This window comes from Adiantum capillus-veneris, chromosome 22, assembly GCF_014529385.1.
Source record: "Adiantum capillus-veneris isolate H3 chromosome 22, ASM1452938v2, whole genome shotgun sequence".
Classification (NCBI taxonomy): domain Eukaryota; kingdom Viridiplantae; phylum Streptophyta; class Polypodiopsida; order Polypodiales; family Pteridaceae; genus Adiantum; species Adiantum capillus-veneris.
The window spans coordinates 138,204,869-138,231,595 of NC_140952.1; the positions used below are offsets into that span (position 1 = coordinate 138,204,869).

At 43.1% G+C, this 26,727-nt stretch overlaps 1 protein-coding gene across 1 annotated transcript in view; it reads left to right on the forward strand.

Moving 5' to 3' along the window:
- LOC147430301 (ATP-dependent (S)-NAD(P)H-hydrate dehydratase-like) overlaps positions 1-6,016 on the forward strand; it is a 174,177-nt gene extending 168,161 nt beyond the window's left edge. Inside the window, exon 11 of the mRNA XM_086494773.1 lies at positions 5,540-6,016. Within this exon, the coding sequence (XP_086350899.1) occupies positions 5,540-5,564 (25 nt within the window). The 3' untranslated portion in view covers positions 5,565-6,016. The remainder of the gene's footprint in view (positions 1-5,539) is intronic.
- Positions 6,017-26,727: the final 20,711 nt, after the last annotated feature.

Here is a 26,727-nt window from a genome sequence, read left to right on the forward strand (position 1 = left end):
GAGACTACAACAGAAGATTCGAGCCATACTCTCTCGACATCCAGACTGCAGATGAGGATGGATCCTCACCATTTCTTCCATCTTTGTTTCACACACTGTTACATCCAGTTTACCGGGTACCTATTGTATCAGCTGCTACACCCACGTAGTTTTAGATTGTAGTAGTAGTAGTAGTATTTTGTTCCACTTCTAGTTCTTTTCTAGTTCTTTTGTACCCAGACATGGTATTAGATTCACTATTTTGTAACTGATTGGTCTCATAGGTCATTTTGGCCTTTTGAAGACGTTAATATAACATTTCATTTCATTTCATTTCTCTCTCTCTCTCTCTCTCTCTCTCTCTCTCTCTCTCACACACACACACACACACACACTCAGAGCCATTATTGAGGAGGGTCGGGCACATGGGAGACGGATGTATTGTTGCTTTGTGGACTTCCGCAAAGCATTTGACACAGTGCCGAGGGCCAGATTGATGCACAGACTACTGAAGTTGGGAGTACCCACAGAGATCATATGGGGGATCATGGCTTTATACGGCTCAGTGACTGCCCAGGTATGCACTCTTGAGGGGATTTCTGACATTGTTCATTCCACTATTGGAGTGATACAAGGGTGTCCTTTGTCCCCTACACTTTTTGGTATGTATGTAGATGAGGTCTCTGACTACATTGACAAAGAGGGTGATAGAGGCGCTCAGCTAGCAGGGACATGATTCCCTTTATTATTATATGCTGATGATATTGTATTGATATCAAAGTCGCCAGAGGGCATGCAGAGACACTTGGATGCATTGCACAGCTTTGCAGAGGATAGTGGATTGTCTGTGAACCTTGGTAAAACCAAGGTTGGTGTTTAACACCACACCACAGTGGGTCAAGAGATCGGCACCTACACTCGTATATGGTCAGGACTCTGTGGAGTACACAAATGAATATACATATCTGGGGGTGGTATTCACGGGACCAAGGTTTACTATGAGGAGAGCAGCAGAGACTAGACTGTCCAGAGCCTATGCGGCATGGGGAGGGCTAGAGAGGATGTGTTCGCAGGTTCAGTTTTAAGAACCACGAACAAAGCTATGGCTCTTTGATACTTTGGTTGCTTCAGCTATGCTTTATGGGGTCCAGGTTTGGGGACCATCTATGAATCATGACAGTTGGAGGAGCATGGAGAGACCCTTGGTATTTATGATATCCCAGATGATTAGAGCCAAGGCCTTCGCACCACATGCGATTATTCGAGCGGAGGTAGCCGCCCCTCCTATAGAGATTGAGGCTCTTACCAAATCAGTGTCCTTTATGCACAGTCTATGGGATACACATAGAGGCAGATATACTAGATTGGCTCTTGAGTCCTCTAGATAGTTAGCGATGCAGGGAGACACATCATGTTGGTATGCGCAGATGACCTCATGGTTTCAGAGGCATGGTCTCAGCATGGATAGATTGCCTCCTTTTCAGTATTCCTAGGATGCACCCTCCCTGCCAGTCACACGGACGGAGATCACTAGACTCATTTGTCAGGATCTTATACAGTTGGACACCAGGAGGACATGGGTAGAGCCGATGCAAGAGTTGGGCACGAAGATGGCTTTCTACAAAGAGCTTCTCCAACTTTCGGGAGATGGGTTTGTGACTCGTCCGAGCTACATGGACACTCATTTGTCTCATGGTCTGCGATGTGCTATTGGTCAGATTCGCACATCCTCACACCAGCTGGAGATTGAGACGGGTAGATTCAGAGGGATACCACCGGAGTCTAGGATATGCCAACTATGCGATAGAGAGCCAGAGACAGAGCTACACTACATATGCCACTGCACTGTGTATTATGAGATACGAGGGCACTTCCATTGCTTATTCAGGGAGGGTTTTGGACCCCTAGATAGAGTCATGGGATATCAGGATCAGAGATGCCTTGGCTTATATCTACTTGAGCTACACCGACATAGAGATAGTTTGCTGAGGAGACATGGAGTACGACAGTCACAGAGACAGATCACAGACTTCTTTAGATCGAGGGAGCCAGGAGACCAACCACCAGCACAGGGTTGTATCCGCATTCATACCAAAGGCACCCTCATTGACAGGGCGACTGAGCTCAGGAGTCGAGACGACCACGACCGAGACACAGGAGCACACTCCATCGACGGAGACTCCACCAGAGGATCGGAGGCATTCTAGCACGACACCCAGATTGTCATTGAGGGCCTATTCTACATTTTCACATTTCACACTTCATTTTCAGTTTTCATTTTTTACATTCAGTACTTTTTGTACTTGTACTTCAGACATTGTATTAGATTCACCACTTTGTATCCGATGGTCTCATAGGTCATTTTGGCCTTTTGAAGACGTTAATATATCATTTCATTTCATCTCTCTCTCTCTCTCTCTCTCTCTCTCTCTCTCTCTCTCTCTCTCTCTCTCTCTCTCTCTCTCTCTCTCTCTCTCCATGGAAGACATTGATATTAGTTTTGTCTCATAGGTCATTTTGGTCTTTTGAAGACGTTAATATAACATCTCTCTCTCTCTCTCTCTCTCTCTCTCTCTCTCTCTCTCTCTCTCTCTCTCGCCATAGTGCAGAGACTCATGAGAGAGTTCATGGAATGATCACCATTGTATACTTTCTCCCTTGTGCACCTCATTAGCCCTCATGTGATTGTACCCCTTCCCGTATGTTTTGAGTTGATGTATTATGTAATGAGGATGTAGGTTAGATCTACATACCTACCCACTCTAAGTACCCTCATTTATTTTTATTTTTATGTTCCTGAGACACTGTACTAGAGACGCACATGGAGGGAACCTTTTGGTCTCATAGGTCATTTTGGCCTTTTGAAGACATTAATATAACATTTTATTTCTCTATCACTAGGAGAGGTATTCTAAGTGATCGAGCAGCCGAGCTGGAGCGATCCAAGAGGCCCAGGATGTGGGGATGCTCCCAGCGCCAGAGGAGGTTGCAGCATAGGATCAGATTCATATTTGCGAGACATGGAAGACGCACTATGCCAACTCTGACCATGGAGGACATCGATATGATCATGCACCAACCGATGCGATCTATCACCAAATTTTGATACATAGGTGTATTTTGAGATACCTATCCACTTTTTGTATATGTACCCCTCAGGCTCATGCTACCCACCTTTTACAGCTCTATTAGTGTTCTTGTTTGGTTTAGTTTCTTTCTGTTATCCAAACTTTATATCAGATTCACCATGATGTAACTCTTCGGTCTCATATCGTTCTTAACACATGGTGGATCAATTAGGTGGCCATGGTGATGCCTAGGCGTGGCTCTTGCCCGATGGTACGCGGCCCTTGCCCCGCCGACCATGTAACATGGCTAATATTTAGAAGGAATAAGCACCTCCCCCTGTGGGCCCTCTGGTGTGTGGAAAGGAAAAAACTCTTCGGTCTCATAGGTCATTTTGGCCTCTAGAAAGACACGTTAAAATATAACATTTCATTTCTGTCTCTCTCTAATCAGAGGTGCCTAGATCTCTTCTTGATGGAGATCCGTAGACTCAGAGAGAATGCCCTTAGGAGCAAAAGGCCTACACATAGAGGATCCATACAAAGGTAGATCACTACTTTTTACAGAGGGACTACTTTGGATGGCCCACCACAAGTTACCCAGTCACACCCTCATCAGGGCGCTCTTCTTGATCGAGCCATCCAGCTTGGCCGCTCACGACGCCCGAGGATGCAAGGATCTTCACACCGTAGACGAGGTCTACAGCAGAGGCTACGAAGCAACATTGAGCAACATCGAGCATGCCCGAGGAAGCGAGGATCTTCACACCGTAGACAAGGTCTACATCAGAGGCTGTGGAGCATCATTGAGCGAAATCGAGCACACCCGCCCCCCCGAGAGCTGACCATGGAGGACATTGAGGCCATACTGCAAAGACCCATGAGAGAGCTCATGGGATGATCACCATTGTCTACTTCCCCCATTGTGCACCTCATTAGCCCTCGTGTGAATCTACGTAACCCCCCATATGTTTTGAGCTGATGTACTATTTTTATCTTTATGTTCCCCCGACATTGTACTAGAGTCACACATGGTTGTAACCTTTTGGTCTCATAGGTCATTTTGGCCTTTGGAAGACGTTAATATAACATTTCATATCTCTCTCTCTCTCTCTCTCTCTCTCTCTCTCTCTCTCTCTCTCTCGCAGAGAAATCTTCTCTCAATTAAACATGAGGGTGCATTGCCCAAGATAGAGCCGTAGAACATGACAATTACATCAGAGGGGTACCAAATGAACTATACATCCAACTGAAAACAAGAAAAGTCTTGCTTCTAAGACTCTCAAATCCTTATATATACAATCTGATCAGAAGAAGTTTCAAGAGGTGGACATTTCTTTTAGCTCACCCGCCCCACAACCAAACGGGGAAGCACATGCAAATTGCCCAAATCTTCAGCTTGCATTGATATTGAGCAGGTAGTGGCAATGAGGGCAGCTGGTTCTAATGGTAGGGGACACATTGAGCATGGGATGCGATGCCAATCCTCCTCCACTTCATCCTCTGAGGCGCCACAGGGGGCGGTTGAGGTGGGCCCGAAGAGCAATAGGAAAGGTTGGTCAAGGGAGGCGGTCGTCCAATGGAGAGGAGTGGGCGATGAGCCTCAGCACTATCTCATACGGGCATGGGCAGGAGGGGATCAATGGCCCATTTTTATTTCAGGAAGCGGGGGCATTGTGGGCCGTCAATCTTACGATGCCGCCCAAATTTACCGATCTGCCCTAATTTATTAAACTGACCGGAATTTACAATACGGGGGTCTCATCATAGAAGAAACAAGCACGCGCAAGTGAGGTGGTTAAGGTGATATGCTTCCAAAGGTGATGTCTTAGGTTTGAATCCTTGGGAGGAGGAGGAGGGGGAGGGGGGGGGAGGGGGACACCCGAATTTACATGTTTTCCCGAATTTACAAAAAGCAGATCGGACGGCCCAGATCGCACGATCCCCGAAATAGACGTGGGCTATTGATCCCCTCTTGCCCATACCCATGTGAGATAGTGAGGAGAGGCAATGAGGGCAAGAGGCCCAGTTGCTTCTCTCTCTCGTTTCATTTCATCTCTCTCTCTCTCAACACACAGATATAGGCCACACTCGAGCTTATCAAATTTCATTGTAGATATATTTTCAGCTTTAAATGCCTACATAACAACACAAAATTCAGAAGCGCTAAGATATTTTTTGGTGGCAAGTTTTGGTCTGTTAGTCAAGAAAAGTAGCCCAGCTGCATAGTTTGAAGTTTAAAAGTCCTCAGACTTTTGACTCCTCCCTGTCACATTTTGATACTAGTTACGCTTGTGGCAGAAGTTGGGTATGGGGCTTTGTAAGCAAGAAGTTTATTCTCTGAGCGTGTTTTCATTTGTTGCTATATGTTATTTTGTGTAGCCAGAAAATTCTTGCAACTGGTTTTTTGTTTGAAATAGTCCTATTTTAGTGCTTGAAAAAGACATTACAAGAGCCCTTACACTCACCACTTTTGTCAATGTTTATAATCGCAGCATGGAAGAGTGGTTCCCAGCTTGAGTGTTTCACATTCCAGCTCCATGGACTTTTTCACTTATCTTTCAGAGCAATTACCCATCAGATTTTGTACAGTCTCTCTGCATTTGTGCATTTCGTGCTCAAGCTCTGCCTTTATGAGCTAGAGTGTGCGTGAATTGTGAAGATTAAAAGCACCTGCTCACCGTAGACGATGTAATATATGGCAAGGAAGCATGCTTGAAAACATCCAGGAAGACGCAACATATTTTGATAGGTTCAGGAGAGACGATAATGTGTGTAAGTCCTCGACTTGATCAACGGTAAGTCCCTTCAACATTTGCGATTGGACTCGTTGTGATAGCGTGGAGTTTCAGCAAGCTAACACTGGAAGATCATGACACCAGTGGGGTTGTTGTCTAAATTTTATAATGGAGAAGGTTATCAACCTAATTCTTATGTGCATAGATGATCAGTAAAGTCTGCGCATTCTTGTTTGCAAGCTTTTATCAAATTTAACTTTTGATAATGCCAAGGCATTTAAATAATATGTTGAAGCGGACGTGTTAGAAACATGCTATGTTGGTGAGACGAACCATCTCCATGATGGGGGATAGCTGCAGGTCTTTCGAGTTCAACAAAACTCGATGGACAGGTCTTTGAGGTCTGTATCTACGACATTTGAAGCTCTGTGTGTGTGTGTGTGTGTGTGTGTGTGTGTGTGTGTGTGTGCGCGCGCACGCACGCGCGAGCCCATTTCTCCCTTATTTTGCTGCTCTTTTCTTTACCTTCTGCGATATGCATTTTGTTGCTAGACACTTCCAACACCAAGCAGGAGAGTTTTGCAGTTTGATGAGCCCCGAGTGGAGTGGAGGTAAAGAGAAACCAGAAAGACATTAACCACCAATCTTTCATGAGACTTAAGCCACGGCACAAATGGCTAAAGCATATTACAAAGTTTATGGCAAGTTGGAATGGAATGATTGCTCAAGCCAAAGTAATAGTAATGTCTGGTAGTAGAAAACGGAGTGACAATCATTAGGAAATTTTTGGGGTCTTGTTTGGGCTCGTAAAGAGTGTAAACGTTTCCACTTCGGTGAATTGTGTGTTAAATTCATTTAGGATAAAAGTCTGTTTTAGCAATTTCGTAAAACACAAGTTTATTGAAAGCAAAAACAAACATTCTGTGACCAAGGGTTTTGGGATTTCACTAGCTAAAAGCTCGTGCCTTAAAAGATCTTACGTAATCTAAAGACATCTCTTCTTCAAAATTCTAGAAGGAAATGTTCAATTCATTTAACTTAAATATTAAAGTTAATCTATTTATATCAATAAGGTTAAGGTGCTATCATTTGCTATAAAATCCATAATTATGCACAATACAGAACCTAGTAATCGGTTTTCTTTACTCTTGCAGTAGGTAGGTCCCCACAATCTCACAAAAAGAAAAATCCTTGTGAAAATTTATGGAGATTCCGAAATGAAATCGTGGAGAAAAAGGTTTACACTTCAGAATTTGGAAGGTTTTGAAAGATTCACTTGAGAATGTAGAAGGTCTTCGTCTCTCTATCTGCATGCAGCAAGGCCATAGCCGCTTAGGGTGTCTCTTTGCTATCTTTGTATGTGCAAGGGCGCAAGGTAGGGGCATGACAAGAAGCGGGTAGAGGGGAAGGAGGGGAGATGGTCACATCTCTCTCTCTCTCTCTCTCTATGCAAGGCATGGGTGGGATGTTTTCCTTTGCCTCACAATGCTATCCATAGTACCTATGGCGACCATAGTAAAAGGGCAACTGAAATTTGGTGGCGCCTCCGATTGCTCGCAGGCACAGTATCGAGTTTGCTATACCACCAATAGCACCCACATCGATACTTGTTGTTGCTGAAGGCATGCAATGGAGGTTGCAAAGGAAAAGAGGAGAGGGGAAATAATGCGGAATCTCAATAATGAATGGGTTTTTATTTTTTTGAAGCCATTAAGAATACCTGTTTTGAGATATAAACTTCATGTTCATGTAGATATAAATAAGACTTATGAGTTCATTTAGAAAATAAGATCAAATTCCCACACTTATAAAGGTTAGGAATACCTGTTTTGAGATATAAACTTCATGTTCATGTAGATATAAATAAGAGTTATGAGCTCATTTAGAAAATAAGATCAAATTCCCACACTTATAAAGGTACACTAGTACAGTCGGTTGCCTTCGACAGCCTCTCTCTCTTTTAGTCTCTACCTCTTTATCGTGTGCATAGGGGCTTCTCTTAGTTTTGGAGTTTAGCTTTCATGTCGCAGATTTCAACACGTGTAAAGGGCCATCCCTTCCGTCATATTATGTTAGTTTAGATTAAAGTGTATATAGAAGACGGAGCTAGGAACTTTCAAGTTTCCTTCATGGATTTTGAAGTCTCTCTATCATCAAAAAATGCTCATTAAGAGCAATAGCCTACATCTTTGGCATGAGGTGTGAAAAAAAGCCTCAAGTTTTGAAAAACTTCGCTTTGAAATAGTGCTCATGCTAAGGATCAATCATTTAATTTCAAACATGTGTAGCTTTCTTGAAGGCAATTTTCTACAATCAACACTTTAAAAAATAGACTGTTGGTTTTTAAGAACTAACAATACTTTGATTCAGATCCTCTCTCAGCTACTCTTGAGAGAGAGAGAGAGAGAGAGAGAGAGAGAGAATTAGAGGATTTTTAATATTGTAGCTGAGATAAATTTAACATGAACGTCGTAGCCAAGTGCTCCCAAGTGTTTACTCAATGATCCATTTCAACTCATGGCCTGTAGAGGAGAAAGATGACCTGTATTATATTGGGACATTACTAATTAGTATGTCCCAGAATATTGGCACATACGTATATTGGGACATATGGGAAAACATGTGTATGTCCCAACATACAGGAAAACTTACTCAAAAATTTACCCATTACTCAAAAGATTCGCCTCTCTCTCTCTCTCTCTCTCTCTCTCTCTCACACACACACACACACACACACACACAACACACATAATGTTAGGGGGTCTTTGTGTGCCAACGCTTGCATGCATCCTCCATCCATCCCCTTAGTGCTTCTTCTCTCCCTCCTCCTCTTCCTACAGTTCCTTGTTGTCACTCTGTCCTCTTTTGGGATTTCCTACTTCAATGCTTGTGTGTGTGTGTGTGTGTGTGTGTGTGTGTGTGTGTGTGTGTGTGTGTGTGTGAGAGAGAGAGAGAGAGAGAGAGAGAGAGAGAGAGAGATATGAAATGAAATGTTATATTAAACTTCTTCAAAAGGCCAAAATGAACCTATGTGACCAAACAAATACAATCCTTGTAATGTCTAGGCACAAAAATAAAATGAAGTACAGTGAAAGACTAAAACTAAAAGGCTAAAATCGTCAGATTCAAGATCATCATCCACGCATCCTCGAAGGGCTTTGTCAATGTCCACCTCTGTAAATAGTTGTACTGGGCATCTCCCATGTCATGATTCTCTGGTGAGCCTCCGTCGATGTCGTGGTTTGGGGGGGGGGGGGGAGAGAGAGAGAGAGAGAGAATCGGGTATGAGCTGCACTTCAGAGAAAGAGAGAGCCATGTCCACGTCTTGTGCAGTGCTTCAGACCTATATGAGCTGCAGACTGTTTCTCTGCCTTCGACCTGCTGCCCTCCACCCTTGTGTCCCTACAATGTTGCACTACGGCTCTGCCTTCGCTGCTGCATGTGGCTGCCCTATTGCATCTCCCAGCACTACCATGAAGCCTTCTATAATTAGACACAGCCTAATTATAAACCCAGGCTATTGAAACGTCACACCAGGACATATGGGGGATACCAATTGAAAATGATATTCGGTGCTATAGCTAGGGAATATATATGGGGAGAGAGACTGCTCTCTCTTGAGTTCTGGAAAGGGAAATATAGAGAAAGAGAGGAGGAAGAGGGAGATTCGTCTCCCATGTCATGCTAAAGAGTCGTGATTCTCTGGTAAGCCTCCGTAAATGTTGTGGTTTTGGGGGGGGGGGGGGGGGGGGGAGAGAGAGAGAGAGAGAGAGAGAGAGAGAGAGAGAGAGAGAGAGAGAGAGAGAGAGAGAGAATCGGGTATGAGCTGCGCTTCAGAGAGAGAGAGAGCCATGTCCACGTCTTGTGCAGTGCTTCAGACCTATATGAGCTGCAGACTGTTTCTCTGCCTTCGACCTGCTGCCCTCCACCCTTGTGTCCCTACAATGTTGCACTACGGCTCTGCCTTCGTTGTTGCATGTGGCTGTCCTATTGCATCTCCCAGCACTACCATTAATTATAGACCCAGGCTATTGAAACGTCACACCGGGACATATGGGGGATACCAATTGAAAATGATATATGGCGCTATAGCTAGGGAATATATTTGGGGAAAGAGACTGCACTCTCTTGAGTTTTGGAAAGGGAAATATAGAGAAAGAGAGGAGGAAGAGGGAGATTTATCTCCCATGTCATGCTAAAGAGTCATGATTCTCTGGTGAGCCTCTATCGATGTCGTGGTTGGGGGGGGGGGGGGGGGGGGGGGGAGAGAGAGAGAGAGAGAGAGAGAGAGAGAGAGAGAGAGAGAATCGGGTATGAGCTGCCCTTCAAAGAAAGAGAGAGCCATGTCTATGTCTTGTGCAGTGCTTTAGACCTATATGAGCTGTAGACTGTTTCTCTGCCTTCGACATGCTGCCCTCCACCCTTGTGTCCCTACAATGTTGCACTACGGCTCTGCCTTCGCTGCTGCATGTGGCTACCCTATTGCATCTCCCAGCACTACCATGAAGCCTTCTATAATTAGACGCAACCTAATTATAGACTCAGGCTATTGAAACGTCACACCGGGACATATGGGGGATACCAATTGAAAATGATATATGGCGCTATAGCTAGGGAATATATATGGGGAGAGAGACTGCACTCTCTTGAGTGCTAGAAAGGGAAAAATAGAGAAAGAGAGGAGGAAGAGGGAGATGCAGCTCCTCTAGAATTGCAGGCAGTAATCAATGGGGGTTCTCTCTCTCTCTCTCTCTCTCTCTCTCTCTCTCTCTCTCTCTCTCTCTCTCTCTCTCTCTCTCTCTCTCTCTCTCTCTCTCTCTCTCTCTCTCTCTCTCGCTCGCGGGTTGCCTGTTGCCTTCTTGACCTGCAAGACGTTGGCGAGAGAAGCATTGATTGCATAGCTGGAGGTTGGACCCTGCAGATCAAGGGTGAGGCAAGGGTGCGCAGTTGTGATTTACCTGCTTTGATGGAGCTGGCATGCAATAGGGAGGTCAAGAGTGGGGTAAGGGCCATTCTCTCATGGCTGCATTTGCAGCCACGTGGATGGGCACTCTTCTTATTTTAATATAGTAATAGATATGGATTACTTGAGGACCATTAAATTTTTTATCTTTCATCGAATGAAAGTCTTTATTTGTGGATCCTCTCACTATGTCTATCAACCCTTTAGCAATGTTACATTCGTATTACCTTTTGTTGATAATGATTCTCGTGACTCTTCAGTTACTATAAGGCAGAATGCAAGATAAGCAATGATAAATTTACAGATAGTAAGGCAACAAAACGTATCTTTGTCTTATTTATCTATACCAAACACTCAACTTCACCAACAGCAAACCCTTTTGAAAAACAAAATCTTACCTCCAAAAAAAGCATTGCCAAGCTTGAAAGAGATGGAAGGGCAAGAATCAGCAACACTCCATACTCTATGTCAATAATGTGCTATACTTTCCAACATTCAAAGTCTCAAGGTTGGGCGCAGAGGTCTTAAGCATAGGATTCGAGTAATAAGGTTTTTTGCTTGTTTGATTTTAAACAAAGTGAGTTAAACCCAAATTCTTGACATGCTTTATCTTGAAAAAGAAAATATAGATTCTCAAATGAAAAAATCATTGAATTCTTCTTTGCTACTTGAACCGAATGTTGCAAAAAAGATTTGGATGTCTCCATGTTAAAGAAGATAAAGCATGATATCCTCAAACTTTATATACAATAAATTATTGTATTTTACATTTTCAAAGTATGATAGATGATTGTGACATCTGTAGAAATGGATATACAAATATCATACTTATCACAAACTCAAAAAGGAATAATCTTTTGTCTTGCTAGTGCCATGTCATGTATGTCAAACACCACAAGAATTTAACCATGAAATTTCATAGTACTTGGAACATTCATATATCATCAAGAAGGAAAGAAGTGTAGGACACTCTAAAGAATCTCACTGAACCTTCAAAAGAAAATGGTCAAATTTTTTCTTTTTAACAACGGACTAGAGGGCCCTACAGGGGGAGGTGCTTATCCCTTACAAATATTAGCCATGAAACATGGTTGGGCAAGGGCCATGTACTATCATGCAAGAGCTATGTGTAGGCATCACTATAGGTACCTAATTGATGTACCACATGTACTGGGAGCAACAGAGAGAACTTGTAGCAACAAGTTAACAACCTCCTCCTCGGGCAACCCACCCCAGGAGGAGTGTTAGCAGGTCATTGATCAAACGTTTGTAGCATAGCTATTGGACACAACGAAGCAACTCAAATGAGGCACGGAGACTCTTTGAGGGTCTCAACTTAAATAAGTGAACCTACAAAACAAAGTCACTTTTAGCACTAGCAAATCTATCACTCTCTATTCAGTCAATTTGTCTATGTCATGTCTCACCGCTCTCGATCGTCATGCCATTTTGGCACTCAAAGTCCAAATGCAACAAAACTTTAGGAGGTCTAAGACACCTAGATGCACTATCTTACAAAGTCTGGTCGCAATCCGACAAGGTACCAAAATCATGATCCATCATGATCAAGGTCTTGAAAACTGCCACAAAACAATCCAAATAGGTCTCCCTATGGTCTAAGAACACTCTCCTATGGTTGAAACATCAAAAAACAACCATTAAAGCACTCAAAACAACCAATTTAGCTCGTAGAGAGGTCGTCGTGAACCACGCGACAATCATTACACTTCAATTAAAGAGTAGTAGACAAGGAACACGATGCAATTGTCAGAAACAATTTTGGATTACCATAGCTCAAGGAAAATGGATTACAATGCGTAAGAGAGTACCTGCTCTCAATCATACGCCTCAAAATTCCAAAACCTTCGATAATAGACTATGATGTCCTTTCAAACTTTCAAACATTAAGCTTTATATTTAGGGCTTCTCTTGGCCAGGTCGGTTTACAAGGCTCAAACTCAAAATCAGATTTTATAGCTCAGATTTTACACGGGTTGACTCAGAGAACATTTGGCTAAAAATTAGTCTCTCTAATATTTACAAGGCTTTTCAATAAAAATATTAATGGGATTACAAAATTTTGCGGCTTCATGACAAGGTGGTCGGCTAGGAGGGGGCCCATCTGGTCGATCCGCCAACATTTCCCCCTTCCTCGATGTTGAACGTCCTCGTGCAAGCTTTGTCTTGGCAGCATCTAGACTTCACATTGAGCTGCTGAAGTCTTCAGTAGTCAAAGGTTCTCTTTTCTAGGATCTTTGTGAGGTGTTTGAACTTTTTTGCTCGAGCCTCTATCTCTACTTAGACTACTAAATCCTTGAATAGGTTATTCATTATTGCACACTGATAAGCAATGTGGCGGGTGGGTAGATCCTTCGTCATGGGGTTGAAGATGGTGGAGTCCATCTCAAGAAAGTCTGTCAGGAACGCCTCTTCAATTGTCTGCAAATAATGCGAGGGGAGAAACATGACCCTTGCATACAACCCCATGATAACATTACGGTTAGGAACTTTTGTTTCCATATTCCAGCAGATGTCATTTGTGCCTTCAAGGAATACCTACCATGGGTGCTCAGATGCTTCGATGTCCTCAAACCCGCCATGGGTGCTCAGATGCTTTGATTTCCTCAAACTCCGTGATGCAAGTGATTATCATCTTTGCAATCTACCAGCATTTGGCAAGTAAGGTCAAGGACATTGCGCATTTGTGTGATCATCGCATGTAAAGTGTGTACCATATAAGATTGTGTAGGCAGAAAGTTGTTGTTGGGCTTTGATAAAATTGGGTAGTTGAGCACCGACGGCCATTTGCTCTGCCAACTATAGTAGCTATCCTAGGATCGTCTTCTTGGAATTGGACAAAATTTTCAAGTTATGCTTCATTTTATGTTCAAATTTACGTTTTTTTTACTTTGTCAATAACTTTTGTTACAAATTTAGAAGCTAATCGGGTGATTTTTTGATGCCAGAATGCCTCGCAGAAGAACCAGGAAGGAGTAGAAAGCTGCTCCCTATAAGGTTGTGGAAATATCCTCCGATGAGAAGGCTCAAATCTTGGAGGAAGAGCTCGCCAAAATACCGGTCAATGTCTTTATCAAGAAATTCCAAACAACCGGCGGCATGAAAGTCAAGAACACAATCTTTTCGAAAGAATTGTGGACCTTACATCAGCAGAGGGAAGTCATCAAGGGATCAAGGTGTCTACAATGGACACATTTTTCAGGCTACCTCCATGGGGGACAGATTTGTAGAGAGCTCATAAGCTAATGAGTTCCATCTAGTACAACGGCGAGGCAACCTTAAAACACCAAGATGGAGAAAAGGTGAAGATTATAGTCACAACTGGCCTAATCAACCAAGCCCTCCATCTACCACCGACAACCATAACCTGCTGGTAAAGACGAAGGCAACATATAACGAGAAGACATTCATTAAGCAACAAGGACACAAGTTCACTGACAAGGACCTTGTTTACTCAGAGACGTAGCTACCATTGCGGCTGATTTCACAGCATTTGAAGGTGCAAAAACCTCCAAGGTATATCGAGCCCAACCTACACATACAACTGTCATGGCTATGGGGCTTTCAGAACAAAGAGTGGTTCATTGTGACGTTGGAAACTACAAATTAGAAAATCTTGTTGAAGCCAATCTCAAGAGCAGCGACAAAAACAATACGTACATGAATGTGGGGCCAATGATGACAAGGATAGCATACCATGCGTTAGGGATGATTGACCAACTACCACCGGTGGAATCTCAAATCGACCTTCTACATAAAGCTAAATATACGGTCCGAGCGGTAGAAAGTTCCTCATCTACACCTAGCAAAAGAAGAACAAGAGGCCAGAGCTCAAAGACCAAGGTAACCGATAGTGAAGCAAAAAAATCGGACATTCACTTGAGCAGTGAAATAAAGCCAAAACACAAAGATATGTCGTCTGAGTTCCAGACTACTACAAAGGAAGAAGAAGATGAAGAGGAAGATATTATTGTTCCTCTAGTGCGAGTCAAGCGCAGACTGAAAGAACAAATTCCCATTACACAAACGCATAGGTCCATGGAGGAGGCTCAAAGGTTGAGGGAAGAACGACGAAAGAAGATAGCTAAGGAGAAAAGGAAAGCAGATGGAGAGGGTTCAAAAGCAGATGATGAGGAGAAGGAAGATTTGAACAAACCACTTGAGCGAAAAAAATTCGAACGGATTAAAAAGATCAAGTAGTACAAGGGAAGAAAAGCGACTGGAGAAATGGAGCTTTCCGACTCCATGCGGCAGCATATCCACAAGGTACTAAAGAGGAAGGTTGAATAGCAAGCACACGAAGATTCCAAGAAACAAAGGACAGATGATTTAGAGTCACCAGAGACCTCTCCAAAGAGGCATGTTACGACACAAGAGCAACACCCAAGGGATGAGATGGTAGAGAATGTGCCAGAAACTTACATCACCTGTTGTCAAGACCAAATATGATTCCAAAAAGCAGGACATAAATCAAGACCATGCCCCTCCCGAGAAAAAAGATCGTGGAAGATGATGGAAAGCAAGCAGACAAGGCAACTGACAAGATTGATCAACGGCTACCCGAAGACAAAGAAAAAGAGGTGTCTCAAAAGAAAGAGACCACAAGATCAGACTCCTCCAGAGAAGAAAGATTCTGACAAGCAATAAATTGATCAAGAGGACAAGAAATCGAAAAAGATTGACCAGATTTCACCCAAAGAGAGAGAGCAAGAGGAAGAAAAAAAGAAAGAGCCGAAGGTTGGGGACCTCACAGCAACAGATCACATCAAAACGAGGATTGGTATCACCATGCTCCAGAGCCTTAATTGAAGACGGTGATCGTCTCATCAGAGAGTTCAATTTGGATGAGCATTTAGAACACAATAGAATGCAATTCCAATGTCAACGAGCCATATCCAACCTACGTGAGTTGGATGTGAGGGATGCCAAAGTAGAAACTTAGGCTATGAAAGATGCAAACCAACATCTCTAGCAACAGATTGAAGATCTACAAGGGAGCCAGATCAAGCTAGTCTTTCTCTCATTCTCACTTTCTCAATCTTTTTAATCACTCTCTCTCTCTCTCTCTCTCTCTCTCTCTCTCTCTCTCTCTCTCTCTCTCTCTCTCTCTCTCTCAAGCCAAAAGGACTAAGTAACCAGTAAACCAAGAGTAAGTGAGGGCAATAGAGTCCCTCACCTTTATACACATGCAAGTCTTAGGTCTAAGCTAGTAGCCACATCCTCATCCATTATGGCCTTGATCAAGTCCAACCCTCACCATAAAAAGAGGCAAGGAGTAGGAAAGGCATCCACCATCTCCCATGCAAGTCTTCTAGAATCTGAAGCAAAGGGACTATGCTATGTTGAAGGTTGAATCCATAATAGAAAATAAGGGGATTGTGTAGTAGACATCCTTGGGAGGAAGAGACCAGTACTAAGTCCGAGTGATATGGAGATGGGGCCATTCGTTGTAGAGTCAACGTGCAGAGGGGGGAGGGCGACTTCGCTATGTAGTACAGCAATGTGAAGTCGGCAAAGGAGGGGGATAAGAATATCACAGCAATCTATGCAAGAGCAACCAGGTGATGAGAGTGAGGTACAAGGAACTTGAATAAGGCATCTCCCCAAAGTACTAGTCCCTTTTTTTAAAAAAATCTTTTAAGGGGCACATTCCACGCATTCCTACCTTACTAGGAGAATAGGGTGAAAAGAGACAGGAGTCGAAAAAAAAGCAATAAATTCCACTTTATTCCCCGAGGTACCCAAAGAGGAGCATCCCACAAAATTAATCTAAGAACTATCAAGAGGGAAAACCCACCAAGAGAAGGAAGGCATGGTGGAGAGATAGAGGGAGAAGCACAGCTAAAGATAAGCAAGTTGAAGCAGCTACTAGCAGAAGTAAAATGACAGAAGAGTGTATGTATCTTTAAAGAAAACATGCAATGGCAGGCAAAAGATTGTAGCTGGATGAAGAAATCTCAACCAAGTAAAATTACAATGTGTGTGTGTGTCTGTGCGCGCGCGCGTGTACATGCACGCACTTGCCCACCCTTACCCAAATATCATACTCAATGTTAAGGCAATAGGCCCATTGAATATGGACATACTGCCTCGTCCTATTGAGTATGGGCTTACTGCCTCATAAAGTTGATAAGAATAAAAAAGTCAAGTTTGAAGCCAAACGAGTTGTTATAGAATAAATCATGCATAAGAGACTCATCACAGTAGTTGATATTGACAAAAATGTTTTTGCGAACATTATACTTCAGTAGGACTTTTAAGGCGTTTTGAGCCATTAGAATATAGTGTGGATAACTTTCATAATCTTTACCTGAAACACAACACTTCAATATTAGAAAATAGTGTGGATAACTTTTGGAGTCTTTACTTGAAATACAAAACTTCAATATTAGATACAAAATCTAACAAGAGGAAGTATAATCAATAGCTCGCAAGCAGTCAAGTCAAAGGACCCAAAAAGGTTGTGAATAGGAGCCCTTGTCTGAGGCTAGTGTCCTGGACACTAGCCTCAGACAAGGGCTCCTATTCACAACCTTACCTATCAACCAAAAATAATTTACCGACAGTGGCCCTATCAAAGACCATATAGTAGTCCAAAGCCAACATCTTGCCCAACCTAGTTGCCTAGGAAGGCCTTCTGTTTAGGATATGTGTGTTGTTGACTAAGATACTACTTATACACAAAGCTTATTGCACAATTTGAAAATATTAAATAAAAATTTGATGTTCTCCAAAGAATCTTGTAACTTCTTTATGTATCATTTATTCATCATAGAATCCAAGTAACCAATCACAAGAATTAATCCAACCCACTAAGGAATATGGTTCCTGGCTTGTCGAATCATTAATAGGTTATCAAAAATTAATCTTTTTAGATGCAACTTACCAAAGGCAAGGAAAGCATAATGTTAGGCAGTATAAAAGACAAAAGTACTATAAATCTATCTTGCCATAAATCAAGTTTGAATTTGATTAATTAGGAAGATCAATTTCCAAAAAGACATCTCAATAGAAACTAAGATCATTCAAGAGCCAAAACATGAAAGGGCAGTGCAAATATCACAAAACAAGGATTAGTTGTTCGAGTCCCATTACAAATTACTTTCATCTTTGCAAAGTACATCCAGGATTAAGTACCAATATGGTCATCAAATCAACAATCCCATGAAAGAAGATTTATTTCCTTCCTTGGAATACTCCTATGATCTCTCTTTGTTGGTGCACCCAGCACCCACCCACATAAGGTATCTTTGATTTCAATGCAATATGACTTTTCTAGATAGGAGCATCCAAGAATAAGTGTTTTCAGCTTCTGAATTCATTAATAAGTTTCAAAAGAGCAAGCAAGGCCCATACTTATTACGTCAAAGCTCAGAAAATATTCTTAAAGCATCATTTATGAGATATGATCACTAAGGAGCAATTAAGCAAGGTCAAATGATATTACATTTAGGCAAAAAATGACAACATAAGTAGATTGCCAATTCCAAAATAAAATGAGAGCAAGGCTACTTCAATATTGTAGTCTAATTTAGTTATGATTAGATCATCTCAAAGCAAGGTAGAAAATACAGAGTCTAGCCAAAGTTATAAAACACGGTATCTATTAGTGGAAACCTTGTTGAAACCTTGGGAGTGTAGACTTGCGATGCCAGCAAGGAAGAGGGAGTCAAAAGTTGAGAGCAATAACTACCTCTTCACTACCCAATGGGAGGTGGTTGAAGTATCAAGTATCATTTAGTGGTAATTCCCACTGGATAGGCACCATAATCGACACTCCTTACTGGAGTTAGTTGTTTAGGAAGTCAACACGGTGGGAGGCTAATGTACCCGAGTGACAAACCCTACCAGTGTAGAGTAATTCTAAACCACAAGGAGAGGAGGAAAACTAGCATCCCCAAGGGTCGTGAAGTCTGTGTGAGGCATAGAATATAGAGCAAAGGTAAGGAAGCAGCTACAAGCAAAAGTACATTCACAAAAGAATGTGTGCTCCTTTAAGGAAAACATGAAATGGCAGTCAAAAGAATGTATCTAGATGAAGCAATTACAGTCGATGTAAAATGACAGTGTGTGTATGTGTTTGCATGTGCACGTGCACGCATGCTACTTGGTGTTCAATCAAATGAGCATTGTAGAAAAGATGTTAAGAGAATAGCAATAACTGAAGGAGTACGAGCGGAAGTGCGGCGCGAGAGAGAGTGCGAGAAGAAGAGCACGACGATATGGTGAACTCGCTCTACTGTAATGTGTAGAGCATAGTGAGTTCTTATTAGGTTTTTACAAAAGAATATGTGTACATACCTGGCGGCCCGCCCACTTACCTGGGCGACCACATTGGGCTTTATACCCCAACAACCTCCCACTTAAAGTCCAATGTGGTACTTTAAGTGTGAGAGAAGCTACTATACAAGCTAATATACAAGAAATGTAGAGAAGTGATGTACTACCCTACACCTAACTGCTTGCGAAAATGCGCAAAGCTCTCTGAGGGAACTCCTTTTGTAAGTAGATCAGCAGGATTTTCTGTGGTGTGAACTTTGACAAGCTGAAGTTGCTTATCCTCGAGCATTTCCCTGATGAAATGATACTTCACATCCACATGCTTTGTCTTTGAGTGATAAACTAGATTGCGAACCAATTGTATAACACTTTGACTATCACAATATAACACAGGCATCTCTTCTTTGATTCCCAAATCTGTTACTAGTCGATTAAGCCAAATTGATTCTTTGCATGCCTCTGATGCTGCAACATATTCAGCCTCTGTAGTAGACTGAGTAACACAATCTTGTAATCTAGAACGCCATGATACTGCTCCACCAGCCAATGTAAAGACATACCCTGACGTAGACCTTCGGTTGTCTAAGTCACCTGCATAATCTGAGTCTGTAAAACCCTTTACACTTAGCTCCTGACTCCCATAGCATATACGCATACTCTTTGTATCTTTCACGTATCTCAATATTCCTTTCACTGCCTCCTAATGTTTCTTGCCTGGGTTTGACATGTACCGACTTACTACTCCCACTACAAATGCAATGTCTAGGCGAGTAGCAATCATTGCATACATCAAACTACCCACTACAGACGCATATGGAATCTTATCCATTTCAGCTTGTTCTTCCTCAGACACAGGACAATCTTGTTTGCTAAGTTTCACATATGGTGGCAATGGAACACTCAGTGCCTTTCCCTTCTCCATATTGAAACGTTGCAAAACCTTGTCAATATACTCTGTTTGAGATAACCAAATCAACTTCTTTGATCTGTCTCTCTCAATGCGCATACCAAGCATATGACTTGCCTCACCCATGTCTTTCATGTCAAACGATTTTTCCATCTTTGACTTCAAAGCTGAAATTTCTTCCAAGTGCTTGCCAGCAATCAACATGTCATCCACATACAAAATAAGGATCAGCCAACTACCATCCTTAGCCTTCTTTGTATATAGATAGTGATCGAACTCACTACGTTTGTATCCTTGAGAAAGCATAAACTTGTGGAATTTATGGTACCATGCCCTCGGTGATTGTTTTAAGCCATAAAGACTCTTTAACAACTGGCATACCCAATCTTCCTTGCCTTTCTCAACAAACCCTTCTGGCTGCTGCATGTAAATTTCCACATCTAAATCACCATGCAAGAACGTTGTCTTGACATCCATTTGGTGCAACACCAAATCTAATATGGCAACCAATGCAAGAAAGCATCTCAATGTAGTCATCTTGACCACCGGAGAGAAGACTTCATCAAAGTCAATGCCTTGTTCTTGCTTAAAGCCCTTGGCAACAAGCCTTGCTTTGTACTTTGGCTGACTATCATGAGCGGTGATCTTATACCTGTAAACCCATTTACAAGGTAGAGCCTTTTTGCCCTGTGGTAATTTAACTAGCTTCCATGTCTTGTTTTTATGCAGAGCTGTCATCTCTGACTGCATGGCCAATTGCCAATTCCCGGAGTCCTTCATTTGCACTGCTTCCTTGTAACATGAAGGCTCATTGCAATCAGTCAACATGACATAGTTCATAGATGGAACAAACCTATTAGGAGGTCGCGTGACACGTCCAGATCTACGCACAATAGGTGGCTCAGGCTCAGCCACAACCTGTGGTTCCACTCTATCCTGTCCTTGCTCCTCTTGAGCCTTGACATTTTGTCTTGCACGTGCAGGTCCATCTTCTTGGAAGACAACTCTTCTAATCTCCTCAACCCTCTCTGGTTTAGAATGATATTTGAATTCATTAAAGTGAACATCATTGTTGCGGACAACCTTTCTGGATTCGGGATCCCAAAGTCTGTACCCCATCTCACCAGAATTACCATAGCCTAGAAAGATGCACTTTCTACTCTTTGGCTCAAGTTTGTTCCTAAATTCCTTTGAAACGTGAGTATATGCCTCACAGCCAAAGACTCTGAGATGCTTGTATGAGGGCATTTTGCCTAACCATACCATCTCTGGCACTGAATCCTTCTGCAAAACCTTGCTAGGAGATCTATTTACAAGATGAACAGCTGTTGATACAGCTTCAGCCCAAAACCCATTTGGCAGCTGTGCATTAGACAACATACTTCTGACCTTCTCTTGTATGGTCCTATTCATCCTCTCAGCAACACCATTTTGAGGAGGATTGTAAGGAGCAGTAAGTTCACGTTTTATACCTTTTGACTCACAAAAGTCCTGAAAGGCCTTTGAAACATACTCTCCACCATTGTCAGTGCGTAAGCATTTAAGCTTCTTGCCACTCTGATTCTCCACAAGTGTCACAAACGTTTTGAAAACACTAAACGCTTCATCCTTGTGCTTGAGAAAGTAAACCCATACTTTCCTCGAGTAATCATCTATAAATGTCATAAAGTAAGAAGCTCCCCCTAGAGATAGGTTAGGCATAGGTCCACACAAATCACTATGAACAAGTGCCAACTGTGTATCTCTTCTACTGCTTCTATGCTTATGTGGCTGCTGTGTTTGCTTACCATACAGACAATGTTCACAGAATTCAAAATCATTAAATGAAAAGCCAGGTAAATAACCAGAACGAGACAAGATTTCCATTCCCTTCTTGGACATATGTCCTAACCGGCTATGCCACAAAGAAACGTTCGGCTGCTCGGTTACATTGATTACATTTTTAGAGACATTTGATACATAAATCATGTAAAGTCCTCCAGACTTAAATCCATGTGCTACAGTCATAGATCCCTTGGATATCTTCCACATGTTTTGTCCAAAAGTGGTGACGTAGTCAGTATCATCAAGTAAACCTGTGCTGATCAAGCTCTTTGTAATTGCGGGAACATGTCTCACATTCTTCAGCGTGAAAGAAGAGCCATTCTGAAACTTCAATTGAACATCTCCAACACCTAAGATCTCACATGTCTGCCCATTGCCTAGCCGAACATGATCTTTAGTGGTCACATAAGAAGTAAACCACTCCTTGTTTGGAGACACATGAAGTGATGCCCCGGAGTCTATAATCCAGTCACTCAGTGCATTTCCATCAGATGCTGTAAGAAGAGCCGAGTCCATTGTATTCTTCAAGAAGTAGATGTCTCCTGACACTAGACTGTCATCCTCTGCAACAGTGTTTGTCACATTTATCTCTTGAATCTTCACTGAGGACTTGTTCTTCTCACCATGGTCTTCAGCTTTCTCTTTGCCTTTTTCTGCTTTCCATTCTCTGCAGTCTCTTTTCATGTGACCCTTCTTGCCACAATGGTAGCATTCTATGTCACTCTTGCCTTTAGCACTGCGGGACTTGCTACGAGACTGATTCCTCTTTCCACCTTTGTACTTTTCTTTGGTCCTTCCCCTGACAACTAAGGCTGTTCCTTTGCCTTTGTCCATTGTCTTTCTATTGTTTCTTCAGTAAGCAGACTTCCTTCTACACTTGCTATGTTCAAACCATCTGGAGGTGCAGAATTACTCAAAGCTGTGCGAAAAGTGTCCCAACTTTCCGGCAATGTGATCAACAGGAACATAGCTCTAACAGGTTCATCAAACTTGACACCTTGAGCTGACAACTGACTATAGATTGTGTTGAATTCATTCAGATGATTGGACATAGGTGTCCCTTCTTTCATCTTCAAGTCAACAAGCTTCTTAAGCCAGTATACCTGTGAAGCTGCACTCTGCTTCTCATAAAGATCACTCAACTTTAACCATGCTTGATAAGCCGACATCTCGTCTGCTACATTGAAGTAAATGCTTTCTGCCAAAGTCAGCATAATGGTAGAAAGTGCCAATTCATCCATTTCGCTCCATTCATCTTCGTGCATATCTTCTGGTTTTATCCCCTTGAGCTTTATAGGTTTTATCTGCTTCTTTTGTACCAACACGTGCCAAATCTGCTTCTTCCACAATGGGAAATTGGTTCCATCCAGCTTCTTGATATTGTAAAGAGCAGTGTTCTGTGATCCAGCCATAGCTACGCTTCACAGTAGTTTACTTTCCTGGGAAAAATTCGGCAGAGTTTCCCCTGTAAACTGACCTCTGAACCAATATCAACCTGTCAAATGAACCAAGAAAGCTTCAGATTTTGCATAAATTTTGGCAGAGTCTCCTTTGTAAAATGGCTCTGGTGTACTCAAAAAACAGACCAAAAAACAGCTCAAAAAACATTGTCTCTCTGACACTATAAGCTGTGGGTAAACCTGTCCTGCACCTGTACTGTCTGTGACCGTCCTGTCACTGTCCTGCAAGCATAGACTGCGACAATGCCTCAACGGCAGTAAAGCAAAGATGCAATCCCAACTGTCTAACTCACAGTCAATACATCCTAGCTGCTTATCTAATGGTGCTCGAGGGATCGCTCCAAGACCTGTATCACCGAAAGGATCTCAACATTCGAGAATCCCCCAGCTCAATAAAACCTCACTCGACCCTCAACAAAGGCTGCAGTAACTCTGACAGTACATAGACTTCCCACAAAGTCATACATCCACAAATTTCCCATTGTATGTTGTAACCGCTGCGGCGGTTGTTTGCTGCGTGACTCACAGTCAGCAAACCCTCAACAGACATACATCATCTCTGACAATACATCCCATGTGGAAGTACCTGCAATGTCAGGATGAAATCTGGAATATCAAGCAGCAAACACAAGCTACCTGATAAACTAGTGGATGTCGCCTATAGTCTGTGTGTAGATACGCCCGTGTCGTATGTGACATGCCTCCAAGAACTGTGAGCCGTCCTTCGATGTGTAGACAGCCACAAATCAACACTCTGGGAGTGTCGATATCCTCAGCACCTGAAGTCGTAGGCCGAAAACCCCAAATTTGCAGAGTCGGATCTGCACCCGTCGAGACCACGTAGTCGAAAATGGCCTGCGCAGACCTTTGTCGAAGCCGAACGGTGGCCGAGATGACCTCAGAATGAAATTCTGAGCACACCAAGCCCTACGACCTCTCCCACAAGATTTGGGGCCGTGTCTTTGCCTGTCGAATTTCACTCCAATCTGAGCTGGTGACTCTAGCCTCCTGCTGTGCTACCCCGAGCCTCGATCTAAGCTCTGATACCAGTTGAAGGAGTACGAGCGAAAGTGCGACGCGAGAGAAAGTGCGAGAAGAAGAGCACGACGATATGGTGAACTCGCTCTATTGTAATGTGTAGAGCATAATGAGTTCTTATTAGGTTTTTACAAAAGAATATGTGTACATACCTGGCGGCCCGCCCACTTACCTGGACGACCACATTGGGCTTTATACCCCAACAATATTAAATCAAACTGCAAAGAAATAATCAAGTGCTAGTGAGTACATATACCAAAGAGATGAAGATAGTATTTAAGTATGTTGAGACAAATTAAAAATACGCAAGATGCGACCACAAAGTTCATTTCTAGGTCACCATTTATCAGGGTAGTGCAGCCAATAACAAAATTATGTACAAAAGAAACAAGATGCATGTCTACAATTGTGACATGCTTTCAAGAGGGATGTGAAGGGTATCTTATCAAATATTTCAATGACACCGTTCTTGTAGCACATGCTCAATAAATACCAGTATGCTCAAAACATATGGCAAGCTTGAGCATGTTTAGACATCGTTCAAGCAATTTTGGTCTATGCCATCGCGTGTGGTTTAAAAAATGAAGGACATTATATTGAATCCTTTTTGCAAGAAGACCTGGGTCATTTTAATGGAGCAATGAGTGAAAGTGACATGATTAAAGAAATTCGTAAAGATGTATAAGATGAGGTGTTTATAATTGACAGGGACAGTGACGGGGACAATTATCGAGCGAGCTCAACAAAGCGAAAAAAAAATTCATTCTACCACCACTACCTCCCATTGCCGTCTATTAGCACCCATCACCACCACCACCCTAGCCCACCACTAGTGGTTGGTCGTGCTAGCTTGCTGCCACCATGTGCTACCCCTACTCCTACCACCGTCGCCCCTCCCTCCAATGGAATAGCCAAAGACTCTCTCTCTCTCTCTCTCTCTCTCTCTCTCTCTGTGTGTGTGTGTGTGTGTGTGTGTGATGTCTCTTTAAGAGAGATCAATAGGGGGGGGCCATCGCTGTCTCTTAAAGAGATAGAAAGAGAGGGGGGAAAGGGTCTGCCAAGGAAGAGAGAGCAAGAGAAGATGAGGCGGAAGAAATCATGAAAGGAAGAGGGGGGTGCCTTGGGTTTTTACCCCCTTGGGTTTTTTTTTAAGAGAGAGAGGGGGGGAGTGGGAGGGAGTGCTAACCCCCCCCCCCCCAAAGGCACGCCCCTCTTCCTCTCACGATTTCACTCGCCCCCTCCTCTCTCTCTCTCTCTCTCCCCCCCCAAACCCCTCCCCTTCTCCTTATCCCCCTTCTCTCTTTCTCTTCGTCCCCCCTCTCTTTCTCTCTCCTTGCCTCCTCTCCTCCATCTCCCCTCGCCACCTCCCTCTCTCTCTCTCTCTCTCTCTCTCTCTCTCTCTCTCACACACACAAAAGGCACTAGCAATATTACTAGTGCCTCTTTTTTTTAAAGTACCTTCCTCTCTCTCTCTCTCTCTCTCTCTCTCTCTCTCTCTCTCAAGTGAAAGAGGCACTAGCGATGATAGTGCCTCTTTTATAATTAATATATCATCTCCCACCTCATTCTCTCCCTCTCACAATCTCTCTCTCTCTCTCTCTCTCTCTCTCTCTCTCTCTCCCCCCCCGGCACCCCTCTCTCTGCCCCCTCTTCCCTTTCTCTCTCTCTCTCTCTCTCTCTCTCTCTCTCCTCGCCCCTCCCATCCTAGGGTGAGAGAGATAGAAGAAGGGGCGGGTGGATGCCGAGGCGGAGGGGGAGAGAGGGAGAGAGAGAGAGAGAGAGAGCAGAGGGGGTCGGAGAAATAGTGAGAGGGAGAGAGGGGGGTGCTTTGGGTTTTGGTTTTTTCGTTCTTTTAGGGAGAGAGGGAGAGTGAGAGGAAGTGTTCTCATAATAAAAAACCAAGGCATGGCACTAGCGAGGTCGCTAGTGCTTTGCCTTGGTTTTTTGTTTTAACACTCCCTCCCATTCCCCCTCTCACCCTCTCTCTCTCTCTCTCTCCCCCCCCCCCCCCCAATCCCTCCCTCTTCCCTCTCTCCAACATTTCTCTCTCTCTCTCTCTCTCTCTCTCTCTCTCTCTCTCTCTCTCTCTCTCTCTCTCTCGTCACCCCTCTTCTCTCTCTTTCTCTCTCTCTAAAAAAAGAGACACTATCAATATTGCTAGTGCCTCATTTTTTAAAAAAAATTACCTCCTCTCTCTCTCTCTCTCTCTCTCTCTCTCTCTCTCAAAAGAGACACTAGCCATATCGCTAGTGCCTCTTTCTTTAAACAAAATTAAGATTACCTCCCCCTCCCTCTCTCTCTCTCTCTCTCTCTCTCTCTCTCTCTCTCTCTCTCTCCTCCCCCTTTCTTTCTCTCCACCTCCCACCATCTCACCCCTCCTATCCAAGAGAGAGAGAGAGAGAGAGAGAGAGAGAGAGAGAGAGATGGTGAGAGGGGGGCTCCTTTGGGTTTTTTT